The sequence below is a fragment of the Sphaerodactylus townsendi genome, linkage group LG03 (assembly GCF_021028975.2).
Source record: "Sphaerodactylus townsendi isolate TG3544 linkage group LG03, MPM_Stown_v2.3, whole genome shotgun sequence".
In the NCBI taxonomy this organism is placed as follows: Eukaryota; Metazoa; Chordata; class Lepidosauria; order Squamata; family Sphaerodactylidae; genus Sphaerodactylus; species Sphaerodactylus townsendi.
In genome coordinates, this window is record NC_059427.1 from 16,732,028 (window position 1) to 16,749,218 (window position 17,191).

The 17,191-nt window shown below is 45.8% G+C and overlaps 2 protein-coding genes across 2 annotated transcripts; one reads left to right on the forward strand and one right to left on the reverse strand.

Moving 5' to 3' along the window:
• The first annotated feature begins 1,512 nt into the window (after positions 1 to 1,512).
• On the forward strand, positions 1,513 to 7,298 carry LOC125430169 (protein ANTAGONIST OF LIKE HETEROCHROMATIN PROTEIN 1-like). Its single transcript, XM_048491970.1, has 3 exons — positions 1,513 to 1,525; positions 2,915 to 3,028; positions 4,725 to 7,298. Exons 2-3 carry the CDS (start codon positions 2,950 to 2,952, stop codon positions 6,095 to 6,097), a joined length of 1,452 nt encoding a protein of 483 aa, XP_048347927.1. The 5' UTR covers positions 1,513 to 1,525; positions 2,915 to 2,949; the 3' UTR covers positions 6,098 to 7,298.
• On the reverse strand, positions 6,273 to 16,893 carry LOC125427711 (histone H2A type 1-H-like). Its single transcript, XM_048487262.1, has 4 exons — positions 16,442 to 16,893; positions 11,863 to 11,915; positions 8,755 to 8,840; positions 6,273 to 6,422 (listed from the first exon to the last, which is right to left on the reverse strand). Exons 1-4 carry the CDS (start codon positions 16,891 to 16,893, stop codon positions 6,273 to 6,275), a joined length of 741 nt encoding a protein of 246 aa, XP_048343219.1.
• Between the last annotated feature and the right edge of the window lie 298 nt (positions 16,894 to 17,191).

Consider the following 17,191-nt stretch of genomic DNA (forward strand, 5'->3'; position numbering starts at 1 on the left):
TTGGGGTTTCTAATCATTTTAGCCTGTTCCATTCTTCTTCAGATCCAGCTGTGACTTCATGGAGCGACAACATTCTTTATTCCAAACCTGTTGGTGTGCCATTGTCAGTAGACAATAACAGGCCTCAAGGCTTATGGGGTTGCCGTTTTCTCCAGGCCTACTTGTGGAACATATTTAATTAATATATATGTATTATTAATGATTATTTATATATTATTAAGGCTTTTGACAGAGTTCCACAGAGAAACATCTAGTGAGCAGGAGGAGCCCCATTCCTCTCACTGGCAAACAATAAAGCTTTATTTCTGGAACTTTTGGTCCACAAATTAGCTTTTTGCTTAACATAAGGATGTGCCATTATCAGTCTTCATTTACAAGCCAGAGTTTCATGCCATGAAAAATTTCAGCTCCAGATTTCTGCATTGTTAAAACAAGCAGTGACTCCTAGATTAGATTTTAATGTTACCCTAATTACATCTTAATCTGTGCTTCCCCTTGACCTTGCTGTAAAGTTTTTAGAGTTTTCTTTTTTTTAAAGACTGCACATGAGAGATTCACTCATTGCACCTCAAATTTATGCCGGAATTAAACGTTAAGCTGTTTAGAAAGATAAACTATCTTGATCTGCTGAATTTCAGCAGTCTTTAGGACCCAGGGGAAGCTGGCATGCCTCAGAAGCACAAAGAAGAGAATCAGCTGCCGCAGCTTTTTTTGCAGGCTGTGGATCCGGGTCGCGTGCCCGTTTCCTGCACCAGGTTCTCGAGTTCCCGGCATGATCGCTGTGCTTAAGGTCAGCAGAGATTCCTCCTCTGATCCTAGAAGAGAGGCTCCTCCGGCAGCTTCAGGGATCCAACATGGGCAATGAAGCGAGGCATTGCAATGGGCAATTGCAGGCTTTGAGACGCCGGCCTAGATAGAGGTAGCAAGGTGACTTCTGTTACGGTCGAGGTACGGGAGGGCTCCCAGAAGCAAAAGGGGAAGGAAGTATTTACAACAGAGAGTAGATGCGACTCTCAAATGACCCTCTCTTAGATTTCGATTTGTACAGTTCCTCCTTTTGTCTCAACATCTTGGCGTGGAATTGCTCTTTCCTTTCCTGTTCCTGTGAAACTGCAGCAGCTGCTTCTTTAAGCATATCTTGAATCTACACAGACAGCCTGGCCTGGTACGTGTTTACTCAGAAGTCAGACCTGTTTCTTAAAGGCAGCAGAAGGAGGCTCCAATGAGAGGCTGGGATTTCCACTTTTCCAGTTCTTATTTGGATCCCAAATGCAAGCTGGCTCTTGGCACCAAACTTAGCATTTGGGCTGGACACCAGCCCACACCACCTTAGAGCAGTTGTCCAAGTGTGCTGGGTGGAATTTGAGGTGGACCAAAGCTTATATTGGGGTGCACACAGTTTTCCCAGTTCCTTATTCATCCTGTCTTTGCAGCGAAATCCTACGTTTCCTGGAATGGAAGCTCCCACGCATGCAGCCTTCACCAGTTCTACTTGTGAACAAGGAACTGGGGTGCCAGTTGCAGGGTTTGTTCAGTTATACTTTGCAAAGCCTCATTAAAATGTCTGTTTGATAACTCTGAATGTGCTTAGATGGCTCTAAAATAGCATTGTGTAAGTTCTTGGAGCATAGGATTCTCAGTGTCTATCAGTTAAAATGACTAAGTGAAACCTCCATATTCAGAAACAGCATATCTTTGTACATAAGTGATGTCAGGGGCAACAACAGAAAGAGGCGTTGGCCTTTGTGCCGCTTCCTGACAGCATCTGATTGGCCACTGTGTAAAACCAGATTCTGGAGTAGATAGTCCTCTGGTCTGTTTAAGCCAAGCTGATCTTGTTTTCTGAAGTGAGGATAGCTGCTCTTAAGTGTGAATCAATAATCAATGGCATCATAGAAAACAAAGGTGATCTTTGGATGAAGATTTATGCATCAACAAATGTGTTGTTGATGATGCTGTATACAAAAAAAAATAAAAATAAATGTCAAAATCCTTTACCAAAAGAGCCTAAGTAAAAAATTTCAGTCACAGATAAAATGCCCTTCACCTTTTATGAACAGGAAACTGAGCAGGAGGGGGGTGGGGTGGGGGTTAATCAATGTTCAGTTTTCACAATAGAGCATGCAGAATTTCCCCCCATTAGTTTCTGGACTTGTGCAATTTGATCAATTCGTCAAGGGTTTAACCAGATTTGTAAATGGCAATAAATTATTCAGGAGGGTGTAAATCCACACTGATTATGAAGTGTACTGAAACCGTTTCTCCAAATTGTGCGTATGGGGAAAAGAATGGTGGCGAACCTATGGCACTCCAGATGTTCATGGACTACAATTCCCATCAGCCCCTGCCAGCTTGGCCAATTAGCCATGGTGGCAGGGGCTGATGGGCGTTGTAGTCCATGAACATCTGGAGTGCCATAGGTTCGCCACCATGGGGGGTTAAAAAACAATCCTATCTTGGATTCTGGTCTGAATTGACTGCAGCTTTCCAAGAAATTGATATTGCGGTCTCGCTAGGAAAAAGGAAACACAGGTGCAGCAACAACAAGAAATGTGAATTCTGGGATTACTGTTAAACTTATGCAAAATGAAACAACCAGTATCCTTATGTCTGAAAGAAGCTGAGAATGGAGAAACCAGGAAAAAAAACCCCTTGATTTAAAGCAATTAGAAGCTATTGCCTGCTCACTTTTGGAAACTTAAATAAAAATGAAAAGCTGTGACTGTCCAGGAGCCAAAATCTGCCATAGAACACTCTGTACAGCATGTCTTTGCCTGCCTTCAGTCAGCACAGACTTGCGCTTGCCTTCATCCAAAGAACGGTGTGAGGTTTAAATCACTAGCCCATTCTGAATAGCAGACTTCATTGGCGTATGTAGCCCTTTCTGACTGCATTTCTTCTTTTCCTTGATCAGGATTTCCAAACTCCAAAACTAAACTGATCTCCAGCATGGAGAGAAAGGAGGAAAAACAGAATCTGGATACAAAAAGCCCTCTGGAAGAAGAGATCTCAGAAGGCATTGGCTTGGGTAAGGAGCTGGTAAAAAAAAACAAACCCAACCCATATCGCCAGAAGTTAACACTGAAATATTTTAATTATATGGTTTTGATTATTTTTGTGGGCAGAAAGGTCAAATAAAAATGTTTCATTGTGGTGAATAATTTTAATGTGTCTGAAACTGCCTGTCGCGTGGTGGTCTGGTCAGCAGTCCATCTTGTTTAGTCTCACCTACTCAGACTTATAGTAACTCTGGGCTGAGAAGGGTTTTTCTCAGCACAGGTTGCTTAGCATCTACTATCAAAAGGATCTCCAAGAGAGAACACAGAATCTTCTGTGTGCAGGACATGTGCTCTTCCTTAAGCCAAGACCACCTACCCAGTACCGAGTTCTTTCCATCCACTTTGTCTCAATTGCTCAATGGCTCATTTTAAGCGAAACGGAACAGTATTCAAGTGAGAACTAGCATTGTGTAATGCTGAAAATGCCCCAATTATGTTCTTGGAGACCCTAGTTCAAACCTGCACTGTGCCGTGGAAGTTCATTGGGTGACCTTGTGCCAGTCTCTCTTACCTCCTAACCTACTTCACAGGGTTGTTGTGAGAGTAAAATAGAGAAGAAACCCGCCCATGTATACTGCCCTGAGCCTTTTAGAAGAATGTCATAATAAAAAATGTGCTAAATACATGACAGGAGACCATAACAATGTAAAGTTTTTTTAATTAAACACTGCCTCTAGTCTTGATACATAAGCATTAGTGCAGCAATTGTTACAATTCAAATGAGTATCATATTTGTGGATGAACGAGAAGGGCTTGTAATGTGTCAGACTGAGAGTGATCAACAATTCCACTGTTTCTTTTCCTTGACATTTCAAAGGCATCATAATCTGCCTTTGGATGGAGTCTTTATGCCTCATGGTGCAGTGCATTCTGGGATGTTTTTGCCTTCAGTTTTGAGGAAGATTTTCTTGATCTTTTCTTCCACTTCTTTGAATGATTGGCAGAGCACACCATCAGAGGAGTTGTGTGGCTCAATTTTTGTCGAGTTGCACATTTACAGATAGCAGGTAGGAGATCAAATGCTGACATACTCCAAAATCTAAACCTTTTTTTTTTAAAGGTCCCTCTATGTTTACAAAAGTCTTCTCCATAATAATTTTAATTCTCAATAATTTTAAATTGTTATGATTTGTGTATATTCTCTCTTGAAAGCAGTGCTTTGTGAATTGATCCACACTGTGCATGTATGGAATTTGGTAGATGGATCAGAATTCAGTATCTGTTTTGTTTTGTTTTCAAAGTGCATTTCTAATTCTTGTGGCTGTGACAAGTTTGCCAATATGTGAGATGTGTGAAAACAGCCAAGCCAGAAGTGGGTTGAGAATGATATCAAACTTTATTATTCGTTTCAAATATTTATATTTTGCCTTTACCCAATGAGTTTAAGACACTTGTAAGCCAGGCTACTAAGAACATCTACACTACAGAGCCATACAACCAGTTGCAAAAATTGTCTTGGTAACAGTCAGTGCCACCCATAGTTCTTTACAGTGACTGGCAGGGGCAATTGAAAAGTCCCTCACACAAATATTTACAAATTCATACTGTTGATCCAGGCTGTAGATTCACTGCTTTCCTTAAAAGAAAATAAACAGACCTAAACTGTAACACACAAAATGCTTATAAACTGTAACTCACAAAAATGCTCTCATTCCTTTCCCTCAGAATGGAGTCTCACAGAAGACAAAATGGCTTCCACTGCCATTACTGTTGCCACAGCCGCAGTGGCCGCCGTGAAGACCATCACTGGGATCCAGTCTCGCATCTTCACAAGACTGGCCATGCGCCAGAAGTTTCTGAGGCGGGAACACGATGACTTGGATGAGCTTGAGCAGCTGGTAGAAAATGCGGCCACTGCACGCCTCCGGGCCATAGTTGAATCGAGCATTGACTCTTTGAAAGCCATGATGTGCTCCTGTCTCTTCCAGTCACCAGCTGTCCTCGCCGGCTTGATAGACGAGCTGTATATCATGGAGCGTGCCTTCTGGGTGCAACCAGGCCGCTCTGAGTGGTGGGAGAAAGTGGTCTTGCCCCACTGGGATGACCCTCTTTGGCAAGAGAACTTCAGGATGAGCCGGCAAACATTCATGGAGCTGTGCAACAGGCTGAGGCCAGTCCTTGAGCGGCAGACCACCAACATGCGTGCCCCCATTACTGTAGAGAAGCAGCTGGCCATTGCTGTCTGGAAGCTAGCGACTCCAGATAGCTACAGGTCAGTGGCAGAGTGTTTTGGTGTGGGCCGCTCCACAGTCTCGAGGATAGTCATGGAAGTTTGCCAGGCCCTTTATGACGTTTATCACCACGTGGTCCACCTGACCCATCCCCACAAGGTGATGAAAGGGTTTGCAGCCAAAGGCTTTCCTCACTGCATAGGGGCCATTGATGCAACACACATTCCTATCATTGCCCCTGCGCACCGAGCAACAGAGTACATCAACAGCAAAGGCTATTACTCTATGGTCTTGCAGGCCCTGGTGGACCATGACGGCCGATTCACGGATGTGTATGCTGGGCGGTCTGGGAAGGTGCACGACGCAAGGATCTTTCGCAGCTCTCCTATTTTCCGTGCCATGAATCAAGGCACATTTGGTCCCAATGCCATTATGGAGATAGAGGGTGAGCAAGTGAAACCAGTGATCCTCGGGGACCCTGCTTATCCTCTCCTGCCGTGGCTAATGACTCCTTACTGCGGCCACTTGGACACCAGCAAGCAGCGTTTCAACAACACCCTGAACCGCTGTCGAACAGTGGTTGAATATGCATTCGATCACCTCCGGGGCCGTTGGCGGTGCTTGCTGTCCCGCCTAGACGTGAGGGAGCGCTATGCGCCCAGGGTCATTGTGGCCTGTTGCATATTGCACAACATCTGTGAGGCCAAAGGGGAGCCCCTTCAGGATGGGTGGGAAGAGGTGGTGAGGTCTGTCTCAAGGTCATACCAGCAGCCAGAGCGGCAGCCGGTGTATGTGTCAAATCCCCACGCTCAGGAGATCAGAGACCTTTTCAGTGCGTACTTGCAAAGGAGAGAGCAGGGAAACTAAAATTTGTAATTGTTCCCCACCTCCAACAAAGAAGCTTTGCTGCAGGTATAAGAAGAAAAATGCACCTCTTTCGTAACAACTGCTGTTGACATTTTTGATAGCAGCTATTGATTTGTAGCTTTCCTGCTCTGGGTTCTTGTCAGTCTATAATCCTGGCCAGATACCTCCATCCAGCTCACTGAATTTTGAGCGTTTGTCCCTTCGAGACTGGATTGCCATTGTGTGGGTGAAGCATCTGCTGCCTAGTGGTGGCCCTGCCTGGCTTGATGAAGGTGGCCTTGGCCGTGGTGCCAGAGCTCCCCCAGCTTTTCTTCTTGGGGTTGTGCTGTATAGAGTAGCTCAGGGCTTATTCACCATCATGCCCCAGCTAATGTCAAGCTCAGTGTATCTAGCAGGTCACATACTGGCTTTGACGGTCTGGACAGGTGAGGATAGCAGTGACCTGGGAGTGGAGAAAGGGAGGGATCCTTTTCTATTTTTACTCCATATTCAGGAACAGATCAGTTTCTGGTTTGATTTAAGTTTAAGGAAGCACAGCCCTTGCAAGGAAGGAGAATCAGTTAAAATGACCTGCCCTTGGGGGAATGGTGGCTCCAAAGGGATCCTATCAGCTTGGGTATGTTTTCCACCTGAGATCCAGGTGGTGTCGCAGTTAACATCATCTGGGAGATCCCGATTCAAAACCCCATTTTTCCATGGAAAGTTGATAGACTACCTTGATCTAGCCACACACTGTCAGCCTATTCTTCCTTGCAAGGTTGTTGTGAATATAAAATAGAGGAGGGGAGAAAATTGTTGCATCAGCGTTTAAATGAATATGTGACCAGCAAGCATGCGGCTGATTTGGTGGGCATCTGGAATTGGGAGTTTCATAAGAGATGGATATGATTGTTCCCTCTGCACTCTTACACATGATTGAACTCTTCCAGGGCCCTGGTTCTCAGCACAACTGAAGGCTGTGAAGCAGCCAGTGGGACAATAGTTGGGGTGATAGGGCAGGAGAAATTGGTTTGAATCTGACCAGACGCAAGGAAGAGCATCTCTGCTGCCACAGTGGAAGCAAAGAAAATACCACCACAGCATGCGTGCATTGCTGATCAGTGAGGGTGGACAGCATGGTGTAGTGGTTAGGAGCAGTGGACTGTAATCTGGAGAACCGGGTTTGATTCCAAACTCCTCCACGAGCGCGTTGGACTCTTATCGGGTGAACTGGATTTGTTTCCCCGCTCTTCCCCCTGAAGACTGCTAGGTGACCTTGGGCTAGTCACAGATCTTCAGAGCTCTCTCAGCCCCATCCACTTCACAAGGTGTCTGTTGTGGGTGGAGGAAGAGAAAGCCACCTTGAGTCTCCTTACAGGAGAGAAAAGCGGGGTATAAATTCACTCTTCTTTTCTATGTGGCTTGTTACCTCTTATCTCCACGTGGGCCACATGGCGTAGTGGTTAAGTGCTTGCACTGCCACTCACATGGTCAGGAGTTCGAGCCCCCTGTGGGTCAGATATCCTGGCAGCTGGCTCATGGTCAACTCAGCCATCCATCCATTCCTTGGTCGGTAAATGAGTTCCTAGCTCATAGCTAGGGGGTAAAGAATAGCTGGGGAAAGCAATGGCAAACTACCCCACAAAAATGGTTTGCCTATGAAATCACTGCTTGCAGTGGTACCCCAGGGTCGAACATGACTGAAGGGGAAATTTTACCTTTTTTTACCCCCTGACAGATGTTTAAGAAACTCAATATGTGTATTTAGTGTGCCAGACATTTCATAGATAAAATCACTCCACTCCAGTCAGACTTGGATGCTACATTATTTGCTTTCTGAATGCCCTCAAGGCTTCCATTGGTCAGGGTTCTGTGGATATATTTATTGGCTGCAACCTGGGAAGGTGGGCACAAAGTATTAAGCCCCACCATGTGCTTATAGAAACCTTTTACCCCAGGGTTAACATGACCTGTAAGGGGGGGTTATCTCAGCTTAGGACAAGTGTCACCTGTGCAATTTCTGGTTAAAGGGTCAGCTCCCCCAGCTCTCAAAGAAGCAGTTTTCAAGCATGGTGAGGGTAGCCCGTGTCATTAGATTCATTCACTGTGAATTATTATAGGCAGGGCAGTGATGAAGGGGAACATCTGGAATAAAATAAGCAAAGTAGTGGATGGCAAAACAGAGAATGCCCTGAAAGAAGAGTGGGGTGAGAGGGAAACAGGCAGAAAGGACAGTAGCTTGAATCTCTGGCCCCTTCCACACACGCAAAATAATGCGTTTTCAAACCACTTTCATAATTGTTTGCAAGTGGCTTTTGCTATTCCGCACAGCTTCAAAGAGCACTGAAAGGAGTTTGAAAGTGCATTATTCTGCATGTGCGGAATGAGCCTCTGATTCCCTAAAACAATGGTTCTCAACCTGGGGGTCGCCTAAGACTCTCTGCATCAGTGTTCTCCATCTGTAAAATGGATAAATGTTAGGGTTGGGGCTCACCACAACATGAGGAACTGTATTAAAGGGTCGCGGTATTAGGAAGGTTGGGAACCACTGCCCTAAAAGATGGTGGGTTTGATCTTCAAAAGAACTGGGAAGCAATATTTCTCTAGACACCAAGAGGTTTTTATGTTTTGTTTACCTAACCTTAGTGCAGAGGATATGCCCTTTCCCCCTTTCCAACCTCCAGTATTTCACCACTATTGGTGTTCCTTTCACAAGAATAATCCCTCTCGGGGTAGTTGGAATGAGAGGAGAGGGAAGGTTGAGCTGAAGGATTTACACAAAGGTTATTTGGGGGAGGAGATGGTTGTTAAACCTACCCTATAATGTCCCTAGTATCAAGTTGCCAACTTCAGGTTGGTAGGTGTGTCCCTGGTATCAGGTGGGGAAATAGAGAGTGTAGCCCATTTCCAGAGAGGCTTACGATATGTGTGTCAACTGTAAAAATTTTATATATTTAACAGGATTTTGTTGAAATTAAGATTTTTAATCTGAATTATCGATATGTTTATAATGTTGTGTATTATATCTGATCACCAGGGGAGGGCAAGGTATAAATAAAAATTTATCCTTCTTCCTGTTACTCTTGGTCTGCAGAAATCAACAGGTTGGATCCAGACCCCAAGGCAGCCTATCCTCCACCCCCCAAGGCAGCCTATTTTTGACTTTCAAATGCTGCTCGTGGAGGACAGGAGGTGATCAGGAAGCAGGAGGGGCAAATGGAGGGTGTAATGAGTTAAATGCTGTATTTGTCCGTGTGACTAAATTTGAGATGAAAGTGGGAAAAGGAAGGGGGAGTGAGAGGGGGCTGAGAGCTCAATGTGATTGGTTGATTCGGAGCGTGCCTGAGAGAAGTTCTGTCACTGTGCTGAAGATAGATTATGTCAGAGAGTGGGAGAATGGTGTTTGACAGAGTAGATCAGAGAGTCAAAGCTCTGTCTGAGGGACCCGAGATCTGTCAGAGAGAATCAGAGTGTCAGAGAACTTAGAGAAAGTATTGAACTTAACAGATGTAAGAAGACAGAGTTGAACTCAACTGAGATTGAATGTGAAACTTAATAGAGTGAAGTTGGAATAGGCAAGCTTTGTGGCTGTCAGGATTTGACAAAGGAACAAAGGGTGTGCTAAATGATGACAGGGAGATTGCAGAGAAGCTGAATGAATTCTTTGCATCTGTCTTCACCCAAGAGGAGGTGAGGAAAATTCCTGCACCTGAACCATGCTTCTTGGGAGGCGAATCTGAGGAACTAGCGAAGATAGTGGTAGACAAGGAAGAAGTTCTGGCAGCCATTGATAAACTAAATGCTACCAAATCCCCTGGCCCAGATTGCGTTCATCCAAAAGTTCTTAAAGAGCTCAAGCATGAAATTGCTGATCTTCTCACTTTAATTTGCAACTTATCCCTGAAATCAGGCTCTATCCCTGAAGACTGGAAGATGGCCAATGTCACACCAATTTTTAAGAAAGGATCTAGGGGGGACCCGGGAAATTACAGGCCAGTCAGTTTGACATCTGTTCCTGGTAAATTGGTAGAATCTATCATTAAAGATAAAATTATAAAACATGTAGAAAAGCAAGACCTGCTGAGAAAGAGTCAGCATGGCTTTTGCAGAGGCAAATCCTGTCTTACAAACTTACTAGAGTTCTTTGAGGGTGTAAACAGGCATGTGGATAAGGGGGAACCAGTGGACATTGTCTACTTGGATTTCCAAAAGGCTTTTGACAAAGTTCCTCACCAGAGACTATTGAGAAAACTCAGCAATCAAGGAATAAGAGGGGAAGTCCTCCTATGGATTAAAAACTGGTTGAGAAACAGGAAGCAAAGGGTGGGTGTAAATGGGAAGTTCTCACAATGGAGAGATGTAGGGAGTGGTGTCCCCCAAGGATCCGTTTTGGGACCAGTGCTCTTTAACCTATTCATAAATGACCTGGAAGTAGGGGTGGGTAGCGTGGTGGCCAAGTTTGCAGATGATACCAAATTATGTAGGGTGGTAAGAACCACAAAGGATTGTGAAGAGCTCCAAGCGGACCTTGATAAATTAGGTGAGTGGGCTAAGAAATGGCAAATGCAGTTCAATGTAGCAAAATGCAAAGTGATGCACATAGGGGCAAAAATCCAAACTTCACATACAAGCTACAAGGGTCAGTGCTATCAGTCACAGACCAGGAAAGGGATTTGGGCGTCTTAGTTGATAGTTCCATGGGAATGTCAACTCAATGCATGGCAGCTGTGAAAAAGGCAAACTCTATGCTGGGGATAATTAGGAAAGGAATTGAGAATAAAACTGCAAAGATTGTCATGCCCTTATATAAAGCCGTGGTGCGACCGCACTTGGAGTACTGTGTCCAGTTCTGGTCGCCGCATCTCAAAAAGGATATTGAGGAGATAGAAGATGATTGAGGGACTGGAGCACCTTCCCTATGAGGAGAGGCTGCAGCGATTGGGACTCTTTAGTTTGGAGAGGAGATGGCTGAGGGGGGATATGATTGAAGTCTATAAAATTATGCATGGGGTAGAAAATGTTGACAGAGAGAAATTTTTCTCTCTTTCTCACAATACTAGAACCAGGGGGCATTCATTGAAAATGCTGGGGGGAAGAATTAGGACTAATAAAAGGAAACACTTCTTCACGCAACGTGTGATTGGTGTTTAGAATATGCTGCCACAGGAGGTGGTGATGGCCACTAACCTGGATAGCTTTAAAAGGGGCTTGGACAGATTTATGGAGGAGAAGTCGATTTATGGCTACCAATCTTGATTCTCTTTGATTTGAGATTGCAAATGCCTTAACAGACCAGGTGCTCGGGAGCAACAGCTGCAGAAGGCCATTGCTTTCACCTCCTGCATGTGAGCTCCCAAAGGCACCTGGTGGGCCACTGCGAGTAGCAGAGAGCTGGACTAGATGGACTCTGGTCTGATCCAGCTGGCTTGTTCTTATGTTCTTATGTTCTTATGGTGATTAGCTAAACATTGGGAGCAGAATTAGATCAGAGTGGACTGATACCAAGTGAAAGTGATCTCAGAAGAAGTTGCTTCCTTAGTTTATTTTTTGTACATATTTTTCTTGAACCCTTAAGCTTATATAAGAGTCTTTTGTTTGTTTGAAGAAACCTGGAATCCCACCTTATTTCCTCAGGACAGAATCCTTCCACATTGCCATAAAACAGTGGTGGGATTCAGCAGGTTCGCACCACTTCGGCAGAACCGGTTGTTAAAATGGTGCTTGTAAATAACCAGTTGTTAAATTATTTGAATCCCACCACTGCCATAAAAGCTCGATCACATTACCAGACAGAAAGTGATAAAGGAGTTTTTGGAATTTATATTCTTGGTGGCAGCAACTATGTGAGGACAAAGTAAGGGATTAACCATTAGTTGGCTCCCAATATATCATTTTATTTAGAAAGAGAGGAAACATCACAGAGGGTCTATAGCTGGGAAGGGGAAATGGTGAGAAATTACATTTCTCCTTCCATTAGTAGAAAATGTCTGGATACAGCTGACTGGATGGAGCTTTTTAAAAGAGAGATTGTCAGTATTCACTTGCCAATGTCTGCTCAATCAGCTATAAAGGTTGGCTAAAAACCGGGCAATCTTCATACCTCAATTAAAACTCTCCATACTGAGACCAGCAACCCAAGTGAGGCTTTCTGTGACTGGCTGATGGTCCAAAACCATCAGCCTATTCCACCCCTACTTGGTGGAACAGGCTCCCGGGTGAAATTAGGGCCCTATGGGACTTACAGAGTTTCCGCAGAGCCTGCAAAACGGACCTGTTCCATCAGGCATTTGGCCAGCCGGGGTAACACCGACTTCTCGCCATATAATTAACATCTGGCCTCCCGTGGGTACAAGTAAAGGGGGAAGGGGGGAGCTGCAGCCATCTGAAAGTTGTATATGGTTCTATTAATTGGATTTTAGTTGTTATTACTTGTTTTAATTGTAACTATTTTATGGCTAATGTTGGACACCGCCCTGAGTCCTTCGGGGGAGGGCGGTATAGAAATGTGATGGATGGATGGATGGATGGATGGATGGATGGATGGATGGATGGATGGATGGATGGATGGATGGATGGATGGATGGATGGATGGATGGATGGATGGATGGATGGATGGATGGATAGGCAAGCTTTGTGGCTGTCAGGATTTGACAAAAGTTCTAGCCCTGTTCTAACTACTATACCACATGTAAACAAGCTGGCAAGCACCAGGTTCCTCCACAGCTTAAGGACAACAGTAAAAGAAGATAGTTTTAGGCTGGTAGGTATGTTGATCTGCGGTAGAAGAGCAAGATTTGACTTCAGAAGCACTTTAGAAACAAACAGGATTTCCAGGATACAAGCTGTTGAGAGTCAGAGCTCCCTCTGTCAGTAAGTTATGGGGTGGATTTTTTGCTCAAGTGAACCTCCAGAATGTTCCAAAGTGAGATTAGATTTATTTTAATAAAATATCTTGAGATGGAGAGCTAAATATCAATTTTTCCTTGTTTGATGTGCTCAGTCAATAATCTTGATGCATCATTACTAGAATTCTGAGCTGAATCTTAGAAAGTTCAAGTTTGTTCAAGGTGAAAATTCCACACACACACATTTGAGCACTGAATGTGTGGGATCAGGTTGCAAGTTCAGACACAGGTGGAAAAGTTTGAATCCACGTTAGGTCTGGATGAGGCTTTCCGACCAGAAAGGTCTGGGCTGTTCTGAGATAGTATAAGCCAAGGGTCCCCAACCTTTTTGACCCTGCAGGCACTTTTGGAATTCTGATAACAGGTTGGCAGGCCCAACAATAAAATGGTTGCCGCAGGAGGTTAAGCCTACAACAAAATGAATGCCATGGGAGGTGGGGGAATCACAAAATGTCAGCGAGCCAGCTACATTTGAGTCCAGTGATACCTTAGAAACCAGCACAGTGGAGATTCTTGTGTCATGGTGACATTGGTTGCCAAAGCAATTTTAAAAAATCTGTACAGTCAATCAGATCTTCCATGACCAATCGGAAACCCTGCTGGGCAAAAGCCCCACCCATTTTTTAAACAGTGAGTGGGCACCAGGAAAGATCTTGGCAGATACCATGGACCCACAAGTACCACATCAAGGAGCCCTGGCATAGTTCCTGGACAAGAACCTGTGTCTATCCAGATGTCAAGTGAAGGTGGGTGGCATATTTTTTATACTGGTAGCAGCAGTCATGTTGCCACTTTCCTACTGCCTGATTTTGCCAAGCAAGAAATCTGTCTTTATGCTTAACAAGTTGAGGATCTAGATGAAATTGAAGCCACATAAGGCTCTTTTTGGGGGTGAGGTGGGGACTATAAGAGAATGAGGGGCCTGCTAATTCAGTGGTCCTGTTCCCAATGCCAACGAAGACCAAGCAAAGGCAGGGTAGGAAATTTTGATAAACAGACTGGCACAGTACCTGTGTGCCCTTACTTACAGTATTTTTCAGGTAGCTTAAGAGATTTCAGTGTTAAAAACAATTGTTTCTTAAAGCTCTGTATTATTTTTCTTACATCATCAAGAGTGACCTTTCCGGGAATGGAAGGAAACAAAAAGTCATCTTTATTTATTTGATTTAATATCCCTCCCTCCCTGGCCTAAGCCAAGCTCAGGGCGGCTAATGTAACCCCCATGCCCAGAATGGGTTGGCCCAAAATGGGTTGACCCAGTAAGGGGGTGGAGACTCAGAGCAGCAGAAAGGCTGCAAGAGCTCTTTGCAGAAGACAAGGCTACCAGACTCGGACCTTGATTTCTATAAGCCCTTAACACCTTGTTAAGGGTTTTCTTTTGTGGTTGCAATGGGTGAGAGTTCTCCTGGAAACCTTCATCATGTTGCAACCTGTTCATCAAGCCCTTGGAGTCTTCAGGAGCCAGCCAACTTGCAAAAGAAGAATTTGGACTTGGCAATATCAGTAGACTGTAAATAGAAGGACTTGAAATGCAACCTGAACAGGACCTTGAATTGTAATGTTAAATGTTGATGTTTTAAAAGTGTTAATTGTAAAGAAAAGTAAAACCATTTTGTTGTTTAAAAATTGTTGTTGCAACTCATTCCAAGTACTGCCCCACAGAACCCACAAGCTGAGGTTACACTAACATACATAATAAAAGTAATCAGTAATCATAGAACCATAGCTTAAATAACTGATAATTCAAACATGCCAAAATCTCCTGGTGGTGGTTTGGTTCAGTCATTTACTCCCATAAACCCCAGTCTTGCCCAGTCAGAAGTTCAAGGCCAAGATGAATGCCTTAAAGCACAGGTGTCAAACTCGCGGCCCTCCAGATGTTATGGACTACAGTTCCCATCAACCCAGTTGCAGGGGATGGGAACTGTAGTCCATAACATCTGGAGGGGCGCGAGTTTGACACCTAGGCCTTAAAGCCGTGGTGGTGAACCTTTGGCACTCCAGATGGTATGGACTACAATGCCCGTCATGCTGGCAGGGGCTGATGGGAACTGTAGGGAACTGTAGTCCATAACATCTGGAGTGCCAAAGGTTCACCACCACTGCCTTAAAGCCTCTGGAAGCTAGATTAAATCACAGCAGATGTAGGGGGAGAGAATGGGCTCAAGGTGGCATTGGTGAGCCTTATGGTGTGGGAAACCCTCCTATTTAACCCAGCTCTACTGTTAGAGCCAAGAGTGAGAATGGATGAGAGTATTAGCCCGTAGACCAGTGGTTCTCAACCTTCCTAATGCCATGACCCTTCAATACAGTTCCTCATGTATGGTGACGCCCAACCCTAACATTTATCCATTTTACAGATGGAGAACACTGATGCAGAGAGTTTTAGGCGACCCCTGTGAAAGGGTCGTTCGACCCCCAAAGTGGTCCCGACCCCCAGGTTGAGAACCACTGCCCTAGACTTAGAGGAACAAGCATGCCCTAATCTGGATAGAGTCTAGTCAGATGTCAGAAGCTTTGGCTAATATCTGCAAGGGAGAGCTCCAAGGAATACAAGGACCCTGCCATAGATGCAGGCAATGGCAAACCACCTCAGAATGTCTGCTTTGAAACCACTACAAGGTCCCCACAAGTCAGCTGTGACTTGACGGGGGAAAAAAGAAACAAGTTCCAAAAATCTCCACTGGACCATAAACAGTTTAGGTTCATACCCTTTCAGACATTTTGCTAAAGAGTCTTTAAAGTGTAACTGGACTCTTGCTCTTTTCCAAGATCAGTAAGATGACCTTTGGGCGTTTATCGTTTCAGCCTAATCGCGCAGTAGCTAGGCTAGTAAGAATAAACAACGTAAAATTCAAATAGCTTCAGGAAAGGATAGCAAACATTTAACAGGTGAGGTGAGAGGGTCTCTTGATTTTCTGAGCCAAATAATCAGTGAAACTCTAGCGTTTCTGGGGAAATACCGGTGGAAGGTAACTAATTTCCGCCCATCCAACTGTTACCCTTCCCACTGCAGGTTGATGGACTGCATGTGCGATGTTTTTCGTGGGGGACCAGAGGACTCAGTATATAACGGACCTCTTTTCCGTGGGCGGGAAACTATTCGGGGGTGGGGTGAGCGTTTTGACAGCCGGGTGTTCGGTAAAGCAGCAACTTGAGCAGGTTCAAGAGGCCACTCAACCGACGTCTTTTTGTCCCGGCTTGCACCCGCTGGTTACCGGCAAGCGCAAAAACGAAATTTATTTCCCGATGCCTAAAACTCTCCCCCCCTCCTCGTTCCTTTGGATGAGTGAGTTCCATGTTCTGGGTTGGAGTTGGGAGCCGGAGAGGTCTTGGCGGGGTAGGACAGCAGCTCCTTTTGAGGGCGGGGTAGGTGGCTCTGAAAAGAGCCTTTGGGTCTTGTGGGTGGGGTCCACAGGCGGGAGCAGAAGGGGATGCTGCTCCGCTCGCTGTCCTTTACTGAACGGCCACGGGGCCGGCGGCCGACTTGACGGCCACTTTGGAGGGCTTGGCGGCTTTGGAGGCGGCGCCGGCGGCGTGCAGCGCCTCGGTCTTCTTGGGCAGCAGCACGGCGTGGATGTTGGGCAGCACTCCGCCCTGCGCGATGGTCACGCCGCCCAGCAACTTGTTCAGCTCCTCGTCGTTGCGCACGGCCAGCTGCAAGTGGCGCGGGATGATGCGGCTCTTCTTGTTGTCGCGCGCCGCGTTGCCCGCCAGCTCCAGGATCTCGGCCGTCAGGTACTCCAGCACGGCCGCCAAGTACACGGGCGCCCCGCCGCCGATCCGCTCGGCGTAGTGGCCCTTGCGCAGCAGGCGGTGCACCCGCCCCACCGGGAACTGCAGCCCGGCACGCAAGGAACGCGACTTCGCCTTGGCGCGCGCCTTGCCACCCGTCTTCCCGCGACCAGACATCTCTCCCTAACTCAACACACCTCTTCTCAACCAGCCCAACGATGGCCCACAAGCCGACGCCTCCCGTCTTTTATACCTTTCTCGGGTGGCTTTGCCTAACCCCATTGGCCAAGCGGCACGGACCAATAGAAACAAGGATCCTGGTTCGACCAATAGGACCGCGCCAGGAGGCGCGCACCAACGGCCTCGTGTTTTACGGCGTATTGCAGGCCTTCTCTGACAGGAAAAAGGGCGCGCTTCTGTTTCCAGAAGCGCCTTCTTCGTGCTGCAGGGGCGCCCACTCCCGCCGTGGCTTGGC

Bases quoted from the DNA above. Each gene is read 5' to 3' on its own strand.
- LOC125427711 (XM_048487262.1), bottom strand. From the start codon at position 16,893: ATGTCTGGTCGCGGGAAGACGGGTGGCAAGGCGCGCGCCAAGGCGAAG. The intron at 11,916-16,441 runs GTAAAGGACAGC...GTCCTCACATAG, and splicing joins GCCGGCCCCGTGGCCGTTCA to TTGCTGCCACCAAGAATATA. The intron at 8,841-11,862 runs GTAATGTGATCG...TAAATCCTTCAG, and splicing joins CCTTTATCACTTTCTGTCTG to CTCAACCTTCCCTCTCCTCT.
- LOC125430169 (XM_048491970.1), top strand. From the start codon at position 2,950: ATGGAGAGAAAGGAGGAAAAACAGAATCTGGATACAAAAAGCCCTCTG. The intron at 3,029-4,724 runs GTAAGGAGCTGG...CCTTTCCCTCAG, and splicing joins CTCAGAAGGCATTGGCTTGG to AATGGAGTCTCACAGAAGAC.